The sequence below is a fragment of the Malaclemys terrapin genome, chromosome 2, assembly GCF_027887155.1.
Source record: "Malaclemys terrapin pileata isolate rMalTer1 chromosome 2, rMalTer1.hap1, whole genome shotgun sequence".
Taxonomy (NCBI): domain Eukaryota; kingdom Metazoa; phylum Chordata; order Testudines; family Emydidae; genus Malaclemys; species Malaclemys terrapin.
In genome coordinates, this window is record NC_071506.1 from 197,727,901 (window position 1) to 197,749,708 (window position 21,808).

At 41.5% G+C, this 21,808-nt stretch overlaps 1 protein-coding gene across 9 annotated transcripts in view; it reads left to right on the top strand.

The window, feature by feature from the left end:
* Positions 1-21,337, top strand: part of ELMO1 (engulfment and cell motility 1) — a 453,353-nt gene extending 432,016 nt beyond the window's left edge. For 7 of the 9 annotated variants that reach the window (XM_054019255.1, XM_054019256.1, XM_054019257.1 and 4 more), the window contains 3 exons: positions 3,206-3,288; positions 10,317-10,394; positions 12,232-13,546. In XM_054019255.1, the coding sequence (XP_053875230.1) occupies positions 3,206-3,288; positions 10,317-10,394; positions 12,232-12,432 (362 nt within the window). In that variant the 3' untranslated portion in view covers positions 12,433-13,546. Of the gene's footprint in view, positions 1-3,205; positions 3,289-10,316; positions 10,395-12,231; positions 13,547-20,688 lie in introns of those variants that run through there. The other 2 variants (XM_054019260.1, XM_054019259.1) reach the window with 2 other exon arrangements.
* Positions 21,338-21,808: the final 471 nt, after the last annotated feature.

Below are 21,808 nucleotides of genomic sequence, written 5' to 3' on the forward strand. Positions count from 1 at the left end.
ACATGAGAACCATCCAACTCATGTAAATAGAGCCCAATAATAAGGTGCTACTGTTCAAGACATGCCATGCAGAACCAGTTTTGGGAACCTACAAAACCTGTGACCAAGTGCGGACTTCCTAGTTTTTGAGTCACCCTATATATAATGTGGGACTACGGAGATTTGCTACCATCTGAGTGTACTGACCTACACTCTCCTAGACATAAAGATTACTGTGCTCTCCACTGCCAGCTTTGGACAAGCCTTCTCGCTCCTACTGGCCATCGGGTGAGCAAAGGGGAACACATAGTGGTCCTTCTCTCTTCCCATTCTCCAATGCAGAAGGAGGAGAACCAGTCGGGGAAAGGGATGAGGAAAAGGAAAATGAGACCGAGGTGGCTTGTGGAGAGGGGAGTCCTCTTTGTCTGCTCACTACGTTTGGATGAACTGGTACCATCAGTTCTCAAAAATGCCTTCTTTCATATCCAGTTTGCTAGGAAACTTGGTCCATTCCTCCCAGATGAGGATTTAGCCACAATAATCCGTGCATTGGTCATATCCAGGCTGGAATACTGTGGCTGATTGTATCTGAAGCTGAATGTGAAGATTATGCATAGGCTCCAGCTGGCACAGAATGCAGCTGCCCACCTCTTCTATGGCTTAGACCACATCAGACCCATGCTCAAGATCTTCCACTGGCTCCCTGTCAGCTTTCAATGCCAGTTTAAGGCAATGGTCTTAATTTTCAAAGCGATTAATGTATCAAGCCCCAGCTACATCAAAGACCAAATTTTGACTTATGAATCACCATGACAGCTGCATACTTCTGGAACAATACAGATCACAAAACCCAGGGCAAAGCATATGAGATCTGGGAACCAAAATTCTCAGTAGAGAGGATCCGGCTATGGAACAACCTTCCAGATGAGATCAGGTGAATTCAGAGTCTGACCATCTTTAGGAAACATTACAAAGCCTTCAGTTTAGAGAAAGTCTTTTCACCATAAGTGATACTCACAACTCAGACACTCCCTTTTATTCCCCAAATCCTCCCAGTCCCTCAAAAAAACCTACCCCAAGCAGAGTGTTGACCCTAAAAAGAGAAAAGTGACAATGACTTCATGGAGTCCACTAGGGACTTTGCTACGGCTATCGCTATCTTTGCTATGGGGAAGTTGCTTAGAGACTCCAGTGATGGGTGGCACTTTAAAACCCTAAAGTAGACCGAAGGAGGAGAGGTTGAATGGATAACCCCAGGAATAATTTCTGCTGCTTATGGTTTACTGTATGTAAAAAAAAATCCATTAAAAATGGCATTGTATTTTAATATTTTGTGTTGTCCTTTCAACCATAACACTGTGAGTGATACAACAGCTTGTTGTCTTGGCTAGAAAAGACACATATATAATACATAAAATATGTGTTCTGCTGCTGAGTCCATCGGGGGGAAAATGCATTCTCTACTGTAGCATTTCCATTAGAGATTCTAAGGGCTCAAGCAATGACAGACTTTCATGTTATTATTCTGCTCCATATGATCCTTTTCCAAAGTCACAAGATAATGGGTTATTTATAGATTGTAGAAGCTTTCTGTCATTCACTGACCATATTATATTTAGAGTATATAGATTTTCCATAATGTAATTACTGCCGGAAAATTGACTTCCACTTGAAGCACAGATGCATTTATCTCTGTGTTCTAGTGACCTCACCAAGTTTACTCCTGCAGAGACTGTGACAAATGAAACTTTTCAAAACTTTTTTGAATGAATTTACTTTAAAAATTATTTTTTTTAAAACAGTGATGGTTGGTCATTCTAAACTTTATATAGCTTCTCCATCAAAATCACAAGTGTGTGATTGAGCAGCCAGTCTTTAATAAAGTGTAAAACAACATAAAAAAGTTATATCTAAATTAATAAGACAGATATATGCTATATGTCAGGGGTCGGCAATGTTTGGCACACGGCTCGCCAGGGTAAGCACCCTGGTGGGCCAGGCCAGTTTAGTTAGCTGCTGACGCGGCAGGTTCAGCCGATCGCGGCCCCCACTGGCCACGGTTCGCTGTCCTGGGCCAATGGGGGCAGCGGGAAGCTGCGGCCAGCACATCCCTCGCCCGCGCCGCTTCCCGCTGTCCCCATTGGCCCAGGACGGCGAACCGCGGCCAGTGGGGGCCGCGATCGGCCGAACCTGCCGCGTCAGCAGGTAAATAAACTGGCCCGGCCCGCCAGGGTGCTTACCCTGGCAAGCCGCATGCCAAACGTTGCCAACCCCTGCTATATGTTGTCTAGAGCAGTGGTTCTCAACCTTTTTTTTTCGCGGACCACTTGAAAATTGCTGAGGTCTTGGTGGACCATTTAATGATCTTTCCAAATGTTGTTTGTACCATTAGCTAACTATTGTAAAATGCTTTGGATAAAAGCGTTATATAAAAAAAACTTAACAACAATTAACATTTTTTTGTTCTACAAATAAAAGCACACAACTCATATTTTAATATCAGTAGCCTTACCTTTCTAATGTGATGGATGTTCCCTCTCTCCCCTGCCGGGGCAGGCCCTGAGCTGAGGCTGGGAAGGAGAGCCATCTCTCCCTGGCTGCCGCAGCCCTGGAGCTGAGGAAAGTCACCTCTTTCTGTGGCCACCGCTACACTGCATGTCCAAATTCCTCCCACCTCCTCTTACCCCACTGCCTCCTCACACTTACCCCCTATTCTCCCCCAGGCCACCACCTCACCTTACATGTGCGTCTTCTCCAGGGTCCAGGTACCTAATTAGTGGAGCCACACCTGCATGGCTCAACTAATTAGGTGGGTAGCCCTTCATTCACTTGTGTTCGGCCACCCAGGCCTAAACCTTAGAGGGTACTATCCGTGGACCACCTGAATGGAGCTTGTGGACCACAGTTTGAAAATCTCTGGTCTAGAGGTGTGAGTGTACATAAACCCTATACACATCTACACAAAATCCATTTTCCATCAAAAGTCTCAACAAGAGGGAGGATGCAGAATCCTAGTTCATATTGCCATCTGGACATTTGAAACTTGAATCCATTATGTTAAGGCTCAGTGATGCCTGTTTCAGTTGTTTTGCTTAGTTTCCTTTTTCACAGCAGACTCTGGTAATGGCATAGTAGCTGGAATTTTTGACACATCAGTTTTGCCTCTTGTTTGACAGCACAGCTCTTACACTTTTTGGTTACACTCATTTTCTTTTTTTGAATGCAGTACCTGTGGCAGATATAAAAGCAGTTGTGACAGGGAAGGACTGCCCTCACATGAAGGAGAAAGGTGCTCTTAAACAAAACAAGGTATGACTTTCAAATTATTATAACTGTTCACTATGCAGAGTACAAAGACTGTGAACATGACCTTTCCTGAAATAACTGCATTCTGGCTTGCTGCAAATCCATTTGTATGTGAACACACACACACACACACACACACACACACACACACACACATTCATCTCTTTTTCTGTCTTTTTCTGTTTTCATCTAAGACCATGTGAGTCAAATTATTAGACAAGCCTACTTGAGTGGGCTCAACCCTATGTTTAACTTTCATGGCATCTGTGCATTGTGATAATTGTGGATAAACACAACACATACGGAGAAGTGATCAGTAGTGCTGGCTCCTGCTGGGTTCCAGGGAGTCTAACAGAGTAGCAATAACTATTGATGAGTGGCCTAACGATGTTACCTGCTGAAACATTATCCTAATTAAAAAAATAAATTGTGCTTACCATATTCTCTGATGAATCTGTCACTGCATCTGTCACACAGCAAAGATACAATTTATGTCCAGTTTATCGTAATTTCAGATTGAGGTGTGCTAGAAAACCCAGGTGTGAAATGGATGCTGATGAAAGAATGCCATGTGATATTTGAATTTTAAGGAGGCAATGATGCATTCAGCGTTACAGTGGGATTGAGAAGAGGTGCAGTGTTCAGATCCAGATTAGGTTTAGGATATTTTTCAGAGGTTGGGTTCAAGAAGCTGAAGCTAGCACTAGTGTTCAGGTTTCATAGTGCTAAAATCTTGCCTTTTTTTTTTTTGCTGAGAAGTTAATTCCCAATTACGAGAGCTTGGGAGATCCGATGATCTTGGGAAAATTCTGCCATCTTTAAAGGTGGAAATCCCTGGCCAACAGGTATATTCATGAGACTTCCATCCTGTGCTGCATATGAATTTCAGTGGGGGAATAAGACCCTCATTGCTTTGGGTCTGACTTGAAACCACAGGGTTCTAGCCAGGGGATTTGAATCTGAATCTATCAATGCCTGAAATTAGGAATATTTTGAAGTTCTGCTTTGGATCCACCTCTAGTTGTGATGCTTAGAAAGATTCTGAAGCATAAAATATTTAAAAAAGGGTTTCCTACTTCAGTAGTGTTTAATTTTGAAAACAAAATGTGTGTGTTTAATGTTCATGAAAGCATAGGATTAAAGACAGATCTGGAGCCAGGCACTGTGGGGATGGGTGCAGTGAAAGCTTCCCCCCGTAACCATTGCAATGTACCTTTATCTGTCCATTCCCACCTCTGGTCTTTTCCTACAATGAGAAAGAGATGAGGACAGGTTGAGACAGCTGAAACTAGCTGTTCCCTCAATGACTGATTCTAAGATACTACACTGATGAGTGCAGGGTGGCTGGAGGGACAGACCATCTCAGAAGCTCTGTTTGAGTATGTTTCCCATACAGGTAACTAGTCTCAGTTGTATTTGGCTCATAGAGCAGAATAGTCATTTTGAAATACAGAGTTTACCCTCATCTTCTTTCACTATAGAATATTCCTGATTGAAAATGAAAAGCCTTGTCAAATGAAAATCAAAGCCAAACCAAAAAAAAAAAAAAAAGCAAGGAAACATTTTCCTGGTTAATTTTCTGAATCAGAACACAAACACACACATACACGCCATAGATTGCACACAGCTCCTACTTATTGCTGCATCTGAGACATCAACAGCATTTGTCTGTTGCAACTATATGATATAGATGAAGTATTTCTAGTGCTTCCTTATCTTGGCATTCATTTGTCCACACAAACAAAGACAGAAACCATACACTGGGTGATGGAAAATTTGTCATCTTTATAAAGCAGCAGTGTTTAAATAGAGTTTAATGCTAAATAGAAGGGCTACAGATTTGTATGCCCTCAGCAGTCAGTAATGCTCCATTTCCTAGGGTAAAATTGCAATAGACTGACATAAAGCTGCTAACCAAAGATGTGGAGGTCAGGAATTGATAGGTAACATAATTACATCCATAGCTGTTGAATTCAGTTTTTGGTACAGACTGTAGTAATTTTTGTCATTACTCCATTTATGATGTTGATTTTTCCATGTCCTCGTTTTCTGCTTTAGGAATAACAGAATTTGGAAGGTTAGTTATTGTGTAATACAGACTGTATGCACAATGTCTGCAACATTTTAATAGTCTGTGCAGAATATTGAAGCACTGCTTAGCTAAATTTTAGCTCAATTTAGTTTGACAGCTGAGAATGATGTATCAAAATCTCACAAACTCTGTTTTCTTTGTATTTACAAAACACAGAGTGTAGGTTGAAGTTTCACAATTGAAGAGAGGATTTGAAAGGACACCTTCATCATGTTATGACCTAGAGAGAGAGAGAGAGAGAGGGAAAGGGAATACACATTAAGGTGCTTGTTATATGTTATATGTATGTGTATTCATTGGAAGAAAAGAAAATTAAATGAGAGAATGACAGTGTTACACAAAGGAATAGAATTGGCAGAATGTTCTTAATAGTGGCTTCATCATTTCTCCATTGGCCAACATCAGCCCTAATTCTTCCGTTGGGATCATTTAGAAATAAATAGGAACAAAGGTGAACTGGAATTTTGATGCCATATGAAACTTGAATGGCTTGATAGAAGCAGATTTGAATCCATGGTTGTTTAGTCTTGCTCACGTTTTAAATTGGGTTCAATTTTTAAGACTCACTATTAGGCTCATTTGTGCCTCTCATATAATATTAATATATTTTATGCAAATGAATTGTATTTGATTTAAAAGTCATTTAACCAGGAAGTATGAGAGACATGTTCATCTAGCCGTGGGTATTCCCCAGTCATCCCTTCCATTTGCTGACGTGGTAGGTTTAAGAACATAAGAACGGCCATACTGGGTCAGACCAAAGGTCCATCTAGCCCAGTATCCTGTCTTCCGACAGTGGCCATTGCCAGGTGCCCCAGAGGGAATGAACAGAACAGGGAATCATCAAGTGATCCATCCCCTGTTGCCCATTCCCAGCTATTGGCAAACAGAGGCTAGGGACACCATCCCTGCCCATCCAGGCTAATAAGTTCATGGAGAATAGGTCCATCAATGGTTATCTAAATCTTTTTGAACCCCGTTGTACTTTTGGCCTCCTCAACGTCCCCTGGCAACGAGTTTCATAGGTTGACTGTGCGTTGTGTGATGAAATACTTACTTTTGATTGTTTTAAACCTGCTGCCTGTCAATTTTATTGGGTGACCCCTAGTTCTTGTGTTATGTGAGGGAGTAAATAACACTTCCTTATTTACTTTCTCCATCTGTGGAGAATTTTTAGTGAGCGGAAATTAATCTACTTTCTTCTCCATTCTTCAGAAACATCTGTTCTCTTTGATTTCACCTTGGTTATCACAGAACAAGAACACCAGCACACATTCTAGGTAGTGTACTGTGGGAACCATCCTGTTCTGGCATTGGCTTAGTAGGCCGGTGGTTCCCAACCTGTGATGTGGGCTGTAGGAACCATGAGACCACTCAGGATGAGGTGGAAGGACACTCACATGGTGGTTTCAGCTGCATGTGATCGCTTGTGCTCCTTGGCCTTAGGCACTGGCAGCATAACAATTAACCAGTAGCAAATCTGATTATCAAAAGCTGCCCTGCCCCCTGATCCTGTCTGCTCACATCTCTTCTGTAAAGGATTCCCCATGAGGCTGAAGCAGGGAGTGGCTAGTAACTGTAAGCAGAGTGTTCACACTCTATTTCAATGAGAGAGACATCTCTGGTTCCAAGCATTGATTCCTCTTGTAAAAACAGGAAGGGGCAGAGAAGAATTCAGCAAGAGGGGAAAGGAAGAGAGAGAGAGCACGAGAGGGAGAAGTTAGAAGTGATGAAGGAATGGTTGCAGGGAAGGAAGAGTTGGAAGTAGGAAACAGAGTTGGAAGTAGGGAGCAAATTGGAGGATTGTGAGAGAAAGGATGGATCTGGGACAGAGAGAGGACCTGGTGAAAAGAGTTGGAAGGGAGAAGTGAACACAGAGAGGTTGAGAACTGGGTTTTCAGAGGGAGGCAGAAAGGGAAAGGAGATAACAATGAGAAAGTTAATGGACTGAATGAAAAATTGAAAGTAAGACCCAGCAAAAAAAAGACAAAAGAGACAAAAAGGCAAACAAGGGAACATGGGAAACGGGGAGAGAAGGGAGTGATAATAGAGCAAAATGGGTGCAAGACATGGCAATGACTACAGGGCATGGCATGCAGGAATATAGGCAGGAGCTGGGATTGGATCCATTACCAGTGGGGTCTTCAACCCAAGTAGTGAGTTGAGGGGAAGAGTTAGCTAGAGAATGTTGAGGAGATATCTGACAGAAAGGCTGAGCTTGGAGCATCATACTGTTTGTTATTGGTTCTTTCACAGCCCCAGTCCTATGTACAGGATTTGTTGGTGACCTTCTGGAAACTCAGTAGCTTCATAGTACAGGCTCCCTCCCCTGCGCATTTTGTTTCACGACTTGGCATTTTCTGATGTCAGTAATTGATAATACTCTGAGAGGAGATAAGGCCAGGCTTGTATGGGCAGGGGTAAATTTGGTTCTGGAATGCAGTCATTACTCTTAATAAAATACGCTTGAGAGACACATGCCTAAAACAGAAAATAACTGCATGAACTATAAGCAATTTGATAGCTGAGTGCATCTGTAGAGCCAGGAGCTGTTGCTTCCTCTGGGAATTAACCCAGAGAGCTCCTTTTGTAAGTTCTAGAAATACAGCAAGTTTGAGATAATACCCACACCCTGAGGAAAGCAAGAAGTTTTGCCATGTGATACTGAAGTTTCAGATCAACCAGATCAAGTGTGTATAGGGTGTAACTTAACGTTTGTAATACAGATTCTGGTCTTGTTACACCAGTGTAAATCTGGAGTAACTCCACTGAAGTCAATGGAGCTACTCTGGCTCTGTGTACCTGTGATCAAATCTGGTCTGGTATATCTGCTATAGCCACCACAGATTTATAGTTGTTTCATTTTTGATCCTCAGTATCGTGAATGTAGGAAGCAGTGCTCTTGTAGCTTCTAGCAGTGTAGGAACAATTGTTGTATGCATCTCTTCTCTCTTTCAAGAGAGCCAGTAAAACCAATCAGTGTTATAGGGCCACTGACCAGGAAGCAAGGGGGTAAAAAGAACCGGGCCCATGATATGGAGGGAAATATTTCTGAGTTCACCAAGTAGAGGCTACACTAGTCACTTCACTAATGACTGTTAGCGTGCGGTAAAAACTGATATTGAGACATGCTGCAATAACTGATATACCACATCTACTTGCTAGTTTCAGGATATGGAAATACCACAGTACCTTAGATAGCAGTGTGGTCACTGTTGATAAATGCTGACTATTTATTTACATAGGCTGGCATTTTCAAAGGAACTTGATTCCCATTGACTTTCAATAGGGGTTGCATGCTTAACTATCTCCCTTAGGCTCTTTTGAAAATTCCAGTTCAGAGACATAGGGGAGAAAACTGATCATCTCTTTCCAACCTCCCCCTCAAAAAAAAAAACTTATTTGAGATCTTTATAACTGAACAACAAAAACAGTAATATCTCAGATAGATGCAGCTACTGCATGAGAGGAACTAACATTTTTTATTTGTAGCACTATATGCTCTCTAAAACCATTTGAAATGGAAATAAGAATGTGAACCACATTGAGAAACTTATTAATTTATCCTTATTATTACAGTATTTGTTAGACACCACTTATGTACCTAGTGTTGTGTCAGAGTTTATAGTATAGCTCTAGAGCTTACATGGACTTGCAACAAGTATGACCTGTTAAATAAAAGCAAGAGCCAGATTTTCTACACACACACATACACAGACCCTGGCTGCCCAACCCAAAGATCTTACAATCTGAGTAGACACACAGATGTGGCATTTTTGAAGAGCAGAGCATGGAAGGTGGAAGTTATTGCCAGTAGGTTTTGTGGGACTCCTGAGTTCTCAGAAGGGGTTCAAAGGAGGAGAGGTAGGGAGTTAGCACCTGATTTAGGCGTCTGTACAATGCAGAGAAGACAGCATGGAATAAGGCACTGAATCTGCAACGGGAAGGAATTGAATGAGGTAGTGAAGAGAGAAGGTTGGGCTGGAACATGAGGAGTGGGGGGAGTGAGAGTAGAAGTAATGAGGGTAGAGATGTAGGCGGGGGTGGAGTGGTGGAAAAGTTTGAAGGTGGTTATACTGTGGGCCAGATTCTTGGAGGCAACAGTGGAAGTGCACGTGAGGAGAAACACATAGGTAGCTTTTCACCATGTTTTTGCCTTCCTTCCTTATATTATTCAGGGTAACTCTGTGTCGCTACAGAGCTGCTTTATGTTACAGCAGTTTGTAATGGCCCTCTAGAGGGTGTTACGTTAGTGAGAAGCACCAGAGTGCAGGTCTGTTTGAACACACACCCCTCCCATCCCCAAAATGCCCCCTACACTGGTGGGAGTGGGCCCTGAGAGGAGGAAGAGGAATCAGCTATGGCAACCTTCTGTGCTTCTTGGGGATTTCCCTCTGTGTGGTTGGCTCCAAACCCGCATGGGACACATTTGCCCATTCTAGTTCAGATGGCAACCAAAATGGAAGAAATCTCCTGAGAATGGATAATTTTGTAAGATTTCCGGCATCAACAATGGCACAAATATCACAAAACGAACTGTCCTTGTGAGATATCTGTCTTATGGGGCTATGGCTTCGCGAGGTTTCGGTGTCTCTGATCTCAGACCCTAGCCATGGCACGGCTCAAACCCAAACTCTAGCCTAAGTTGGAACCCCACACTGTCACTGCTACTCATTTCAGATTTTTAGCTTTGCCTAAACCCCATTGGCACCAGTGTTGGTTCTGTTGTTGTCAGTGTCTCTTGTGATATGCTGGCACCATGGCAGTATTGGCTGGAAACAAAGTAGAATTTCAGGTGAGTGTCATTTTATTCTGGTGCATACGGTAAAGTATTTCAGTTTTCTTCAGAGTTGTTGGCAGGGAAGAGAGCAAGGTGTGAATGTGTGACTCTTTCTTATGGACTTCTAATATGGGTTTCTTTATGACTGTGTTCTTCCAGGAGGTGCTTGAGCTTGCTTTCTCTATATTGTATGACTCAAATGGCCAACTGAATTTCATCGCTCCTGATAAGCATGAGGTAAGTAGATGTTAAAGTAAGGGGAAACAAGGGTGAGATGGGGTGGGGAACACAGCTCTCCCTCCTCTCTAAAGATCGTACATTTTCAGGGACAGTCTTTTTGTTCTGTGTCTGTCCAGCACCTAGCACAATAGAATCCTGGTCCAGGAGTGGAGCTCTTAGGCGATTCAGTAATACAAATAATAATAAAACAGAGAGAGGCCTCTCCCTTGTCTCCTGTTTTGGGAGAGCTGTGCTCACTCATAACTCCCCCTCCTCCTTTTCTGGTGTGGTAAGAGCTCCTCTTCTTAATTCAATCTACCTTAATCACTGGAAAGTAGGTAATTCTCCCAAGTGAATACAAATAAAACTTCAATGTTCTCCTGTGTGACCAATAATCCATTCATACAAGATTACAGAATAATCAAGTTAACCTCAGCATAACATCCCTGGCCTGTACTATCAAGACTGTTAAACACCAACAGGCATCATCAGCTAGTCTTGACCGCACTCCCATACCATCAGTGGAGTTTATGGATACAAACACATTGACCTTTTATGCTACTGAATGGCACATCCCCCCGTTCTCAGTTTAATGTTGTTAAGCATGCCCCGGTACATAACACACTATACATTCTGCTGTATCCATGGTGTGGGATGTGACAGAGCCCTGTGAGCCAGTGGTGCAAATAAAAAAGCAAAACAAAACAGCCAACCCCCAAAGAAGCATACACCTTGGAAGATAATGGTCAATTTCCAAATTGAAGGTGGAAGCATCACAAATAATTGTCTCAAAGTATTTGGGATTTCCAGACATAAACTTAGAAGGATGCTTAGCACAAGAAAGGACAACTAAAGTGCATTAGGTATGCAGCTTTCACATTTGAAATTCTGGCTAAAACCTTTCAAACAGATGTTAATTCTGATAGAAGCTCATTTGGCTTTTCCTGAGGATTAATTTTTCAATGTCACTTAGAAGCTTTTTCGTTCCAGGAAGTGATTTGATGGAAAATCTTCAGTTAAGAGAAGTTAACAATAATGTTTCTAGAGCTCCCAAAGCTTCAGCTACTGTTAAGAGTGATGTTTTAGATAAGATGTAGTCCTCTTCAACCTCTAGATTGGACACATGTTGGGTTCTTTCTGCCATAAATTCTGCAACAATTTAATTATAGTCCATGTTGGCTCTTAGGGGCAAATTGTCATGGAAATTGGTAAATATTTCAGTCACCTCCACCGGAAAATGCAGCATATGACTACTGCCATCTTCTAATGAACTAACAGAGGCCTTGTAATCTTTTCCTAAATATTCTCCTCTGTTTTTACCTTCAACTTTGCCGGCTCCTGGGCAGCAAGGCCCACCTCCGACCATGGGGATTGGAGCAGGCAGGGCCCCGGCGCCTCACCCCTCCGACTCACTGCGATGCAACACTCACTGCTGCTGCCATGTGCCGTTGCTCGTGAGCACCCGGGAGCAGCACATGATGCGATTGCCCAGGCCCCCAGCCTCCCCCCCCTCTGCACCACCCCTTCTCCTTGAGTCCCCCCCACACACACACACTGCCCATTACTCCCACTCCCCACCCTTGCGCTGCCTCTTCCCTGCAAGACCCCGCACCCCCACTCGCTCCCTTCTCCCGCACCCTCTGTCGCTAGCCCTTGAGAAGGCTTGCTGACGTGGATACAGGTAAAGGATGGCTAGCAGATCGTGGGATGGATTGCAGGTTGATTCTGGCAGATGCAGATCCACATTTTTATATCCGCGCAGAGCTTTAACCATAAATTCCCCACTAACTGATTTGTTTGCATGGGAAAGTAGGTTAGGTCTGGACTTAATGGAGGTTCTTGTCTTCCATGGCAGTACTGTATCTGGACCGATGGATTGAATGCCCTCCTTGGGAAGGATATGATGAGTGACCTGACACGAAATGACTTGGACACACTGCTCAGCATGGAGATAAAGCTGCGTCTCCTCGACTTAGAGAATATACAGATTCCTGATGCTCCCCCACCAATTCCAAAGGAGCCCAGCAACTATGATTTTGTTTATGACTGTAACTGAAACTGCCCACTGAAACTCGCATTTAAACTGGAAATATTATAACTGGAAAGATTAAACAAAGAGAGAGAGAAGCCCACCTTCTCTATGCACACCTTGGATTATGGACTGTAGTTAAAGCACTCACTTTTCTTTCCATTCCCTACATCTGTTCCTTTCCCCATATCCCATATCCCCCATTGCTAGCCAAAAACTACATTGCTTTAATTAACTTCTAATTGCAGTCCATTGGATGTGGCTAACGCGAAGACCACTAAGCAGCGTCCATCAGAGGAACTTTTAAATTTTTAATGCTGGAATAGGTATTCTAAATAAAATATGATGCTTCCAAACTGTATGCCTACGAAACCAAACCTGGCACTGGCAGGTGCTTTATCTGGAAGTTGCGAGGTAGAGAGAAGTAGCTACTGTAAGTGGAAGGTGGAGAGAGCAAGATTTTCCCAGCCCATCCCAAGAGTCGGCTCACAACTGATTCCAAAAAAAAGATGAAAAGTATTAACTGCTTAAACTTCTGCACCATCATCACTGTCATTATCCTTTACATTGGCAACAGTGTCTCCATCCTCTGTGCTCTGCTAGAGTTAGTTTCCTAGAATGAGTCATTTGCAGGTTTTCGCTGTACTGTGCACTATAACACTGCAATGCTTCTAACTTCTTTTTCCGCCGTCTCTTAACTAGCCCTATATTTCTCCCAAATTACTAGCACAAATTGTGAATGAAGGCACTCGTTCTGTTCTCTCCCTGTAGCTATTCTAAGCCTCAATTGCCTCTAAAATTGGCTTAATGCTATCCAAGGTTTTTTCTTTTTTGGTTCAAAGTAAAATAATAGTTTCCACAGATTAATGAAAATGGTGAGACATCTGAATTGGCATCATCATTGTTACAGTGTTACAAGTTTGCAAGGGATTTATTTTTTGTTTTTGTACAACGGGTTCTAACTTTTTTGTTTTTGTTCTTTGGCCAAACAAATATATTTAATGAAAAATAATTACATTGTGAATTTATTTAGAGATGATGTTTTTATTTTTAATATCCATTGGAAACATTTGTCCGGGGAGGAAAAAATATCCAATATTTCCTTCAACTTTGTTGTTGAATAAAATCTGAGTTGTGATGATCCTGGAACTTTGTTTTTTTATTTTGAAGTTCTCTTTTACTCTATGTCATTTCTAGCACTTCTGAGGGCTCTGCTACAAAGGGAAAAGGGAAAGCGTAACTTTAGGCTCTATGGTAGCAAGATAAGCGTCTGATTACAATTACTATTTATTTATATGATAAAATTGCAATTGGCAAGTCTAAAGATCTGCATTGCAGTGGATAGATGAGCCTTTCTGAAAGGCAGCCATTGAGAAATCTAAATGCAAAGCAAACTAATACGATTACAGTCAATTGTAGGCCATTATTTTTAGGTTGTCATTTGCTGAAATAGCTGAGCCCCACATCTTCCCTCATCTTCCCTGAGTGGAGGGAACCGGCAACCAAGGCTGCAGATGCATAGTATGAGGGAGTGCTCACTTTGTGACATGTTTTTCCCCTCCTCCCTTCTCCAAATTCTTTGGCTGCCTACCAGTAGGTATTCCACTGGGTTCAGGCGCCAGGGATCTGAAGAAGGGCCTGGTTCCTGGTGAATCAATCTCTAATGCAAAGATTCCATCACCTGCAAAATTCACATGCCTTTAGTCAATGTTAACTTGCTGGATTCCTCCTCTAATATGTGAACCCACCCACAGGGATTTTATCAGACCCTGTGGTGCCATGAAGCCAGATGGGTAAATTGAGGAACAAAACCTCCATGCAGATGGTTTGTGCCTCTGGTAGCTCCAGCAACATCTGCAATTTTTGAGTAGGCCAAACACATTGACACCTTCACAGAGTGGGTGGGGGTGGATCACATCCTAGAGATGGAAGGAGGAAGAGGAAACTTCATGAATCCAAGCATGATGGTCCTAAATAAGATACCTTCATAGGATTGTAATTGCAATATACCTACTGTACTTTTATCTAACAGGATAGAGATGCAGATTGGTTTAGATGGTGAATGATGATAGAAAAGAAAAGAAAATCTACAGATAAACACCAGAGCAAAACATTACTGTGGGCCATAATCTGAGAGAAGATGAAGGGCAATTTCAAACTCATGGTGTGAAAGCTGGAGATGTTTAATGTAAGGAAGTGTTGCCAAGGCTGTGACATAGATAATCAGTGTTCCAAAATGATGGAAACCCAAGGCACATGACTGCTTTAGAGGACTGGCAATATGATCTGGATTTTGGAATGGTACTTGGAGATTGGGCATAGAAGTAGGGGTACACCTTTGTCCTGGACTGACAGTTACTTCTCTCTCTTTGAAGTCAGGGGTTCTCTAGGGCAGAGGACCTGTGTTTGATTGGATGTTTTTCAGTTGGCTAATTGAGCATGGTGTTGTTTTTTATGTATGTATGTATGCTCCACAACAATTTGAATGGTCTACATTTTACAAAATCTAATTAAAAAATCATCTGTAGGTAACAGGATTAAAAAAACAAACAAACAAACAAACAAACATGTGAGTGGGACTAAAGGTCTGATGATCTCAGTCCACACCATAACATACCCTAAGGATTGAATGGTCATGGAGACAGAATATCCCCCTCTCACATTAAGATGATCCCTCCAGAATAAACTTGAGACATATTGGGGAGGCAGAGAGTCTGTAGACACCTTGAGCCAGATTCTCATTTACCCTGAGGCCCCTTTATACCACTTAGGCAGTGTAAAAAGGCCTTCTTCTTATGTGGCCTCTCCATTACTGGAGATTACCAACCATGGTTGCCCATTCTGAACGATCCTCTGTTAATCTCTTTGTGGATGAATAATCCATTTGATTCACCCAGGATACCACATTGTCTATCCAAGATCTTTTTCTTCCTCATGTTCTGCCATCAACTTTTGCTTACAGAGCTCGTAAACATGCATTGCCTGCTGAACTTTTTAAAATGTGCCCTGCAAATAAAATCTTCCTTTGGATAAGATTTCTGACTAGCATTTGCTAAGTTCCAATCATCTCCAATATCTTTTTGTTGGTTGCACAGTCTATCCATGACCTGAAGAAGAATTCTGTGGAGCTCAAAAGCTTGCTGCTTTCATCAACAGAAGTTGGTCCAATCAACGATATTACCTCATGCACTTTGTCTCTCCTGTATCCTGGGATGAACAGAACTACAACAACACTGCAAACAGTCTATCCATGAATTTTCAGAATTCTTGCATAACACCATAATTCAAAGGATTGTAGTTTCTGTATTATCAATTGTTTGAATGACCATGTTTCACAGTTGTAATTTAACATAAACCAAATGTAAGTTTTGTAAACGTTAGAATTTAGTATTCAGATTTATGTCCCTTCTCATCAGATGTTTATTCTTTCAGAATGTCTCTTTCACTCTTGCTAGTCTTGCTTCATCAGACCTTCTTCTGCCTCAGCCAACAGCACTGTCATATACATAGTGAATGTTATTGTCACGGAGCCACTGGGGCAATGCTCTGGAACTACTCCCTACGAAACCAGTCAGGACTCTGGGGGAGCATGCCTCCTCTCTCTGAGTATACTGTCTCCAGGGCAAGAAGCTTACACACCTTCAACCTTCCTGGGTCTGACCTCAGAGCATTCAGCATCCTCTTCCACACCGTGCGCTTCCCACAGCGAGTCTGCCCAGGCAGGGCTCCTGGCAAAGCCAGAGGGCCCTGCACCCCAACTCCGCAGTCAGACATGACTCTCAGCCAGCCGGTAAAACAGAAGGTTTATTAGTCGACAGGAACACAGCGTAGGACAAAACTTGTTAGCACAGAAATCAGTGACTTTCAGCCAAGTCCATCTTGGGGGGAGGGGAGCCCAGAGCCAGGGCTCTGGTCCTCCCCCGAGCTCCAAGCCAGCCATGACCGACTCGTTTCCAGTTGCCTGGCCCCTACCCTGCCCGTTGCTCCTCCTCTGGCCTTTGTCTCGCTTCCCAGGCCAAGAGTCACCTCGTCACATCCCCCTCCTGGGTCTCAGGTTACAAAGGGGCGGCCATACTATCCATGCAGGTAGCTGGAGCAACCCCCACAAAGGTCACACATGCTTATTCCCACCACCTAGACATTGGTGCAATACACAGGGAAACGAGGCACACAGATCATTCATGCAAAACAGTCAGACTCACATAGGCTCACATACAACATAACAAATCCCCACTTCATCACAGTTATTCACTCATCTTTCCATTCATCTTAATATCTTCTTCTGTTTCTTCAATTAATTTAATCAATCACTCGCTATAAATGTTGAATAAAGTTGGTGACACTATACAATCTTGTCTCAGTCCTCTCTTGATCACTATAGATTTTCATTTTCATCTCCATTATAATTGCCTTCTGATTCCAGTATAATTGTTGTATTACTTGGAGTTCATATCCAGCAATCCCTACAGACATTATTATGTTGAGCAATTTGTAGTGGTAGATTCTGTCAAATGCTTTTTGGAAGTTAATAAAACACGAGTGTACTGTTCTCACCATTTCAGCTGATCTTTCTGGTATGAGCTTCAGGTTCATAATGGTGTTTATTTCATATTTGAGGCCCTAAGGTTGTTTGCTCATTTCCTTATCAATCTTTCCTTATAAATAAATAAATTTGTTAGTCTCTAAGGTGCCACAAGTACTCCTGTTCTTTTTGCGGATACAGACTAACACGGCTACTACTCTGAAACCGTTCCTTATATTGTATCTTCAACAACTCACCATGTCTTAGAGGCATGTGATAGTAGCCTGATTGTTCTGTAGTCTTTACAACCAAACTGTGTATCCAAATCCCCAAAATGAACACTGTTATAGATTATAAAGTCTCCTGTCTTCTTTAACAAAGCTTTCAAGTCTTCATTGTTTATGCCTTTTAACAATTCAGCTGGTATTCCATCACAATTCAGCGTTTTTCCATTCAGAAGTCTCTCTATTGCTGCCATGATTTCTTCATCCATTATTGGTGGGCTTACTTGATTAATATCAAGTGGAGGTTTTTCAGGTCTATTACGACCATATAGTTCCTGGATATAGTCTCTCTATCTCTTGTTCTTGTCTTTAGGGACTATGCATTGTCAATTGTCAGTTTTTGTCATATTGGTCACCTTTCATCTGTAATTGAAGACTATTTTTTTTTTGATACATCTCACTTTGTTTGTTCTATTTATCCAATTGTTCAATTTCTTTGTGTTTCTCATTCAGCCATTCAGATTTATGCATTTATTCTTTATTTTATTTAGTCTTCGTTTTCTGTTGTCAATCTTTGTGTTTTTGTAAGAGGTTAATAGCTAATAAAAGCTTGTCTAGAACAAATGAAATAATTGCTCTGATGGATGAAAGAAGGAAAGTAAAAGCACAGAGATCAGCAATAGGGAAAAAAAAGGGCCCTTAAGGTGGGCGTAAATTACATTTAATATGATTTATTCCCACTTTAAAGGCACTCCCAGAGCAGTATAAAAAGGCCTTAGTGTAAATGAGAAAACATGCCCTTTCAGTCTTCAGAGCTGTCAATCCAATATCCTTCCCCATTATGTAATTCACTACTATTTTATAAATAAACATTTAAAGATGAATAAGTTACCTACTGCTTCCCGTTCATTTAAAAATATGGGAATGAAAATAAAGTCTTTGCATATGCTAGTGTATGTTCAGGAAAAGCTTTCATATGTAGCACTCAAGAATCTTCAGCAGACAAAATACCAGTAACATCTCTTGTATAATTTCAAAGCTGGTCAGGGATAATGCTTGAAAAAGCCAGAAAAGTGAGAGAGAAGGCAGTAAAGGTAAGTCTAATTTTAGTTTCTGTTTTTAGAGTGATTTTTCTTTTGAAAAGCAAATCATCTTATTCAGAAAAAACTGAATTAAGAAAAACATGTCTCTTGGAATGTCTGAGGCCTCAAACTGAGTGTATGGATAAGTAGAGAAATAAAAATACTAAATAACCTGGAGCAAAAGAAAGAAGCGTGTGTCACAGAGAGAGTCCTCCAGTGCCCTTGATTGTTCTTTTTAGCAGTAATTTCCTCTTTAATCTGGTGGCCTGTTTTATTAAACATTAGGACTTGAGGGGAAAACATCCTCTTACCAGGCGACAGGTAATGAGTCTGTCTTTAGATTTCCTGTACAACTGCATAGGTTTTGACTCTTTTCCTCTTTGGAAGGGTCACTTAGTTGTTGCTTTTTTGTCCATGACTGCATTTTATTTGAATAGTGTTGATGCTACCAATATTTTTTGTCACATAAATAGTCCAAGTACAAAATGTACTATTCACAGATGATTCATCTGTGTGTCCACAGCCTCGTGCTGTAGTCGGGGCCCTGCATGGAGCTCTTGCGGAATCCACTGGTTGACCTCCGGTCTCTTCACTGCTTTTTCTTAGGCAAAGCAAGTAGAGTGCTGATCTACAAGAGTGCTCATCATGCCACCTGTGACAAAACAGTGCTGGCCAAACAGACACGGGCCACCGACCCCTACACAGTACTCCAAACAGAGTGGGAAAGAGGAGAAACACAACTCCCCCTTCCCACAAAATGCATCCCAGTGACATCCTGATGCTGAAGTTTGCTGTTAGTGGCATGACGTTACATCAATATGGGATGATGATGGGTGGCAATGATGCAGACATTAAATAATATGATGCCAGGATTCCACACTGCAATCACTTTGTAGCTCTCTCTGACTCCATTCAAGGGCAAAATGACTCTCTCTCTCTCTAGCTCTATAAGGTTGAGAACTGCTAATCTATATTCATACACAAGGGTGTGGGTGGTAGAAGAACATTTTTTGTATTGTCATCTCCCGGCCTTTCTCTTTTGTTCCAGCTGCTTATTACTAGTTGATGAATAAAAGATGGAAACTAATGTGTCACGTGAAAGTTGTTCATCTAATAAAACTCAGCAGACTGAAAAGGATTTTCCTCTGATTTTTTTCCTCCTGTTGTGGGAGGTTTCTAAAGATCAATCATTTAACCAAACTAGGAATAACTCAGCTGGTCAGAAGCAGGGGAGGAATGCTTAACATTTAACAAAAGAACAGAACTGTTCTTCCTATAACACAATATATGAATATAAACTGAAGGGAGCACAATTTCCCTTGTTAAGTATACTAGTGCACCCTTATGCATGGCCATTAGCATATTGAAATGTATTGGGAGATACTTTTAGAAGGAAGTTTCCAACCATTAATGTTAGCTAGGTATCCTCTCTTCCCACAATGTTTGCTACATCAAGACAATAGTCACTCAGTGTCTCTCTCTTGGATTACAAGCATATTTAAATAAAGGGCTCACATCAGGTGCCATTTATTGTCCTGATTAGCAAAGCACTTAAGCAAATGATTGCATCTATCTCTATTCAGAAGGGACTTGACTTCAGTGGGACTTAAGCATGGGCTTAAGTGCGTTGCTGAACCAGGGCTTATTACAAGGGCAGTTTTATCAATTGCTAGGCTTTCCTTGTTTAATTTGGGACATTAAAAGTGAATGCCTGCATTCAAGTTCTTCTTCACGCAGCGCACAGTCAACTTGTGGAACTCCTTACCTGAGGAGGTTGTGAAGACTAGGACTATAACAGAGTTTAAAAAAGAACTGGATAAATTCATGGTGGTGAAGTCCATTAATGGCTATTAGCCAGGACGGGTAAGGAATGGTGTCCCTAGCCTCTGTCTGTCAGAGGGTGGAGATGGATGGCAGGAGAGAGATCACTTGATCATTGCCTGTTAGGTTCACTCCCTTTGGGGCACCTGGCATTGGCCACTGTCGGTAGACAGGATACTGGGCTAGATGGACCTTTGGTCTGACCCGGTACGGCCTTTCTTATGTTCTTATGTTGTACTACATAAATTGTAATGTGACTTGTATGCTTTTTTGTTATTTTAAGCGATTAAACATAATAGGGCTAGATTTTCATTTACGCTATGGTCCCTTTGCTCTGCTGTGACAGGGATCTTAACATGGGCATAAATATAATGTTAAGTGTGAAATGACCATTACCTTTGATATTTGAATTGAGACGGAGCAATGAAACACTGCTAAAAGCATTGCTTTGTACAGGGCTCTGTACAGAATGGATGTTAGCAGAATTCTGCATGTTTCCAATGAGGTGGCTTCAAAGTAATGGTTCAGGCAGGTCAAGTCTTTCAGGAGCCTGCTGAAGTCAAGGTTAAATGAGTTGCAGACTCTTTCAAACTTGTAGCTAATTAAAATATATTTATATTATATTTTTCCTTAGTAGGTGAAGACTCCACGAAGGTCTCCTATCCAAGAAAAGAATGGGTCTAATGCGGCTTAGTTTGAAGATCATACCCTGAGCTAATATGAGGGAAATACCTCTCAAATAAGTACACTCAGAGTATAAAGTTTTCTACTAAGGATAGTTTGTTTTTATAGGTGCTGGAGAGCATTTCAGCTTTTACTGTAGACATCGTTTCTCTTCATGTCTCGTATTCTTTGGAAGTCAATAGTTATGCACTTTTAAAGCATGCTAATAAAGGGCAAATCAGATGTTTTAAATGTGAGGAGCTTTATGTGTCTGTCCCTCTCAAGTCAGATCTACCGCCTGCTTGCAGTACATTTCAGGTGAGACAGGGCACATCACGGGAGTCGTTATTCTTCTGGACACATTTCTACTGTTAAAAAAATAAACAGGAAGATGTCATGGAAATTGGGATTCGAGAGTATTACAATGAGAACACTAAATAATGGAACAGGAGAAAATAAGCTGTGTGGAGTAGATCATCACCAAGTGATTCAGCCAAAGAAGGACTTTATCTTCTTAGACGTCTCAAGATTTGTTTTGAATTACTTTGTCTGCTTAAATTGTCATTGTAGGATTTTGTGGACTGATTGAACACTGCAATTAAATTCTCCCTTGATGAAGACTTGTAAGTCTAATTTTAAATCTTGCCATCCATGTTGCACTCAATCTAAACTGTTTTTCAAATAAGAAACGGCGCTTTTCCAAGAGATGTCGGTGTCATATCAGTTTGTCTCTAAATGTCATGTAGTCAGTCTCCTCCTCCCACTCGCCTCTCCAAATGTGCTCTTGATGCTCAGTTAGAATATTACAGATGATATAGTTACAAGCTGTGCATTGTAGGGTGATTTCTCATGTCTTTAATGTGTGCACCAAGGGTGGCGTTGAACTGAAATTACACGTATTAGTGTGCTGGTGAGATTGGGTATTATGATGACAATGGACTTGGGGACCTGCATTATGTTAAGTGTGAGAGATGCGGTGAAGTATTATTTTCTTTTCCGTGTTTATAGTTCCATGAGAAAATGCACTGGAACAACGTTAACTCTGAATTAACAAAGATTATGTGTAGGAATTTCCTAGTTTTTTTTAAATA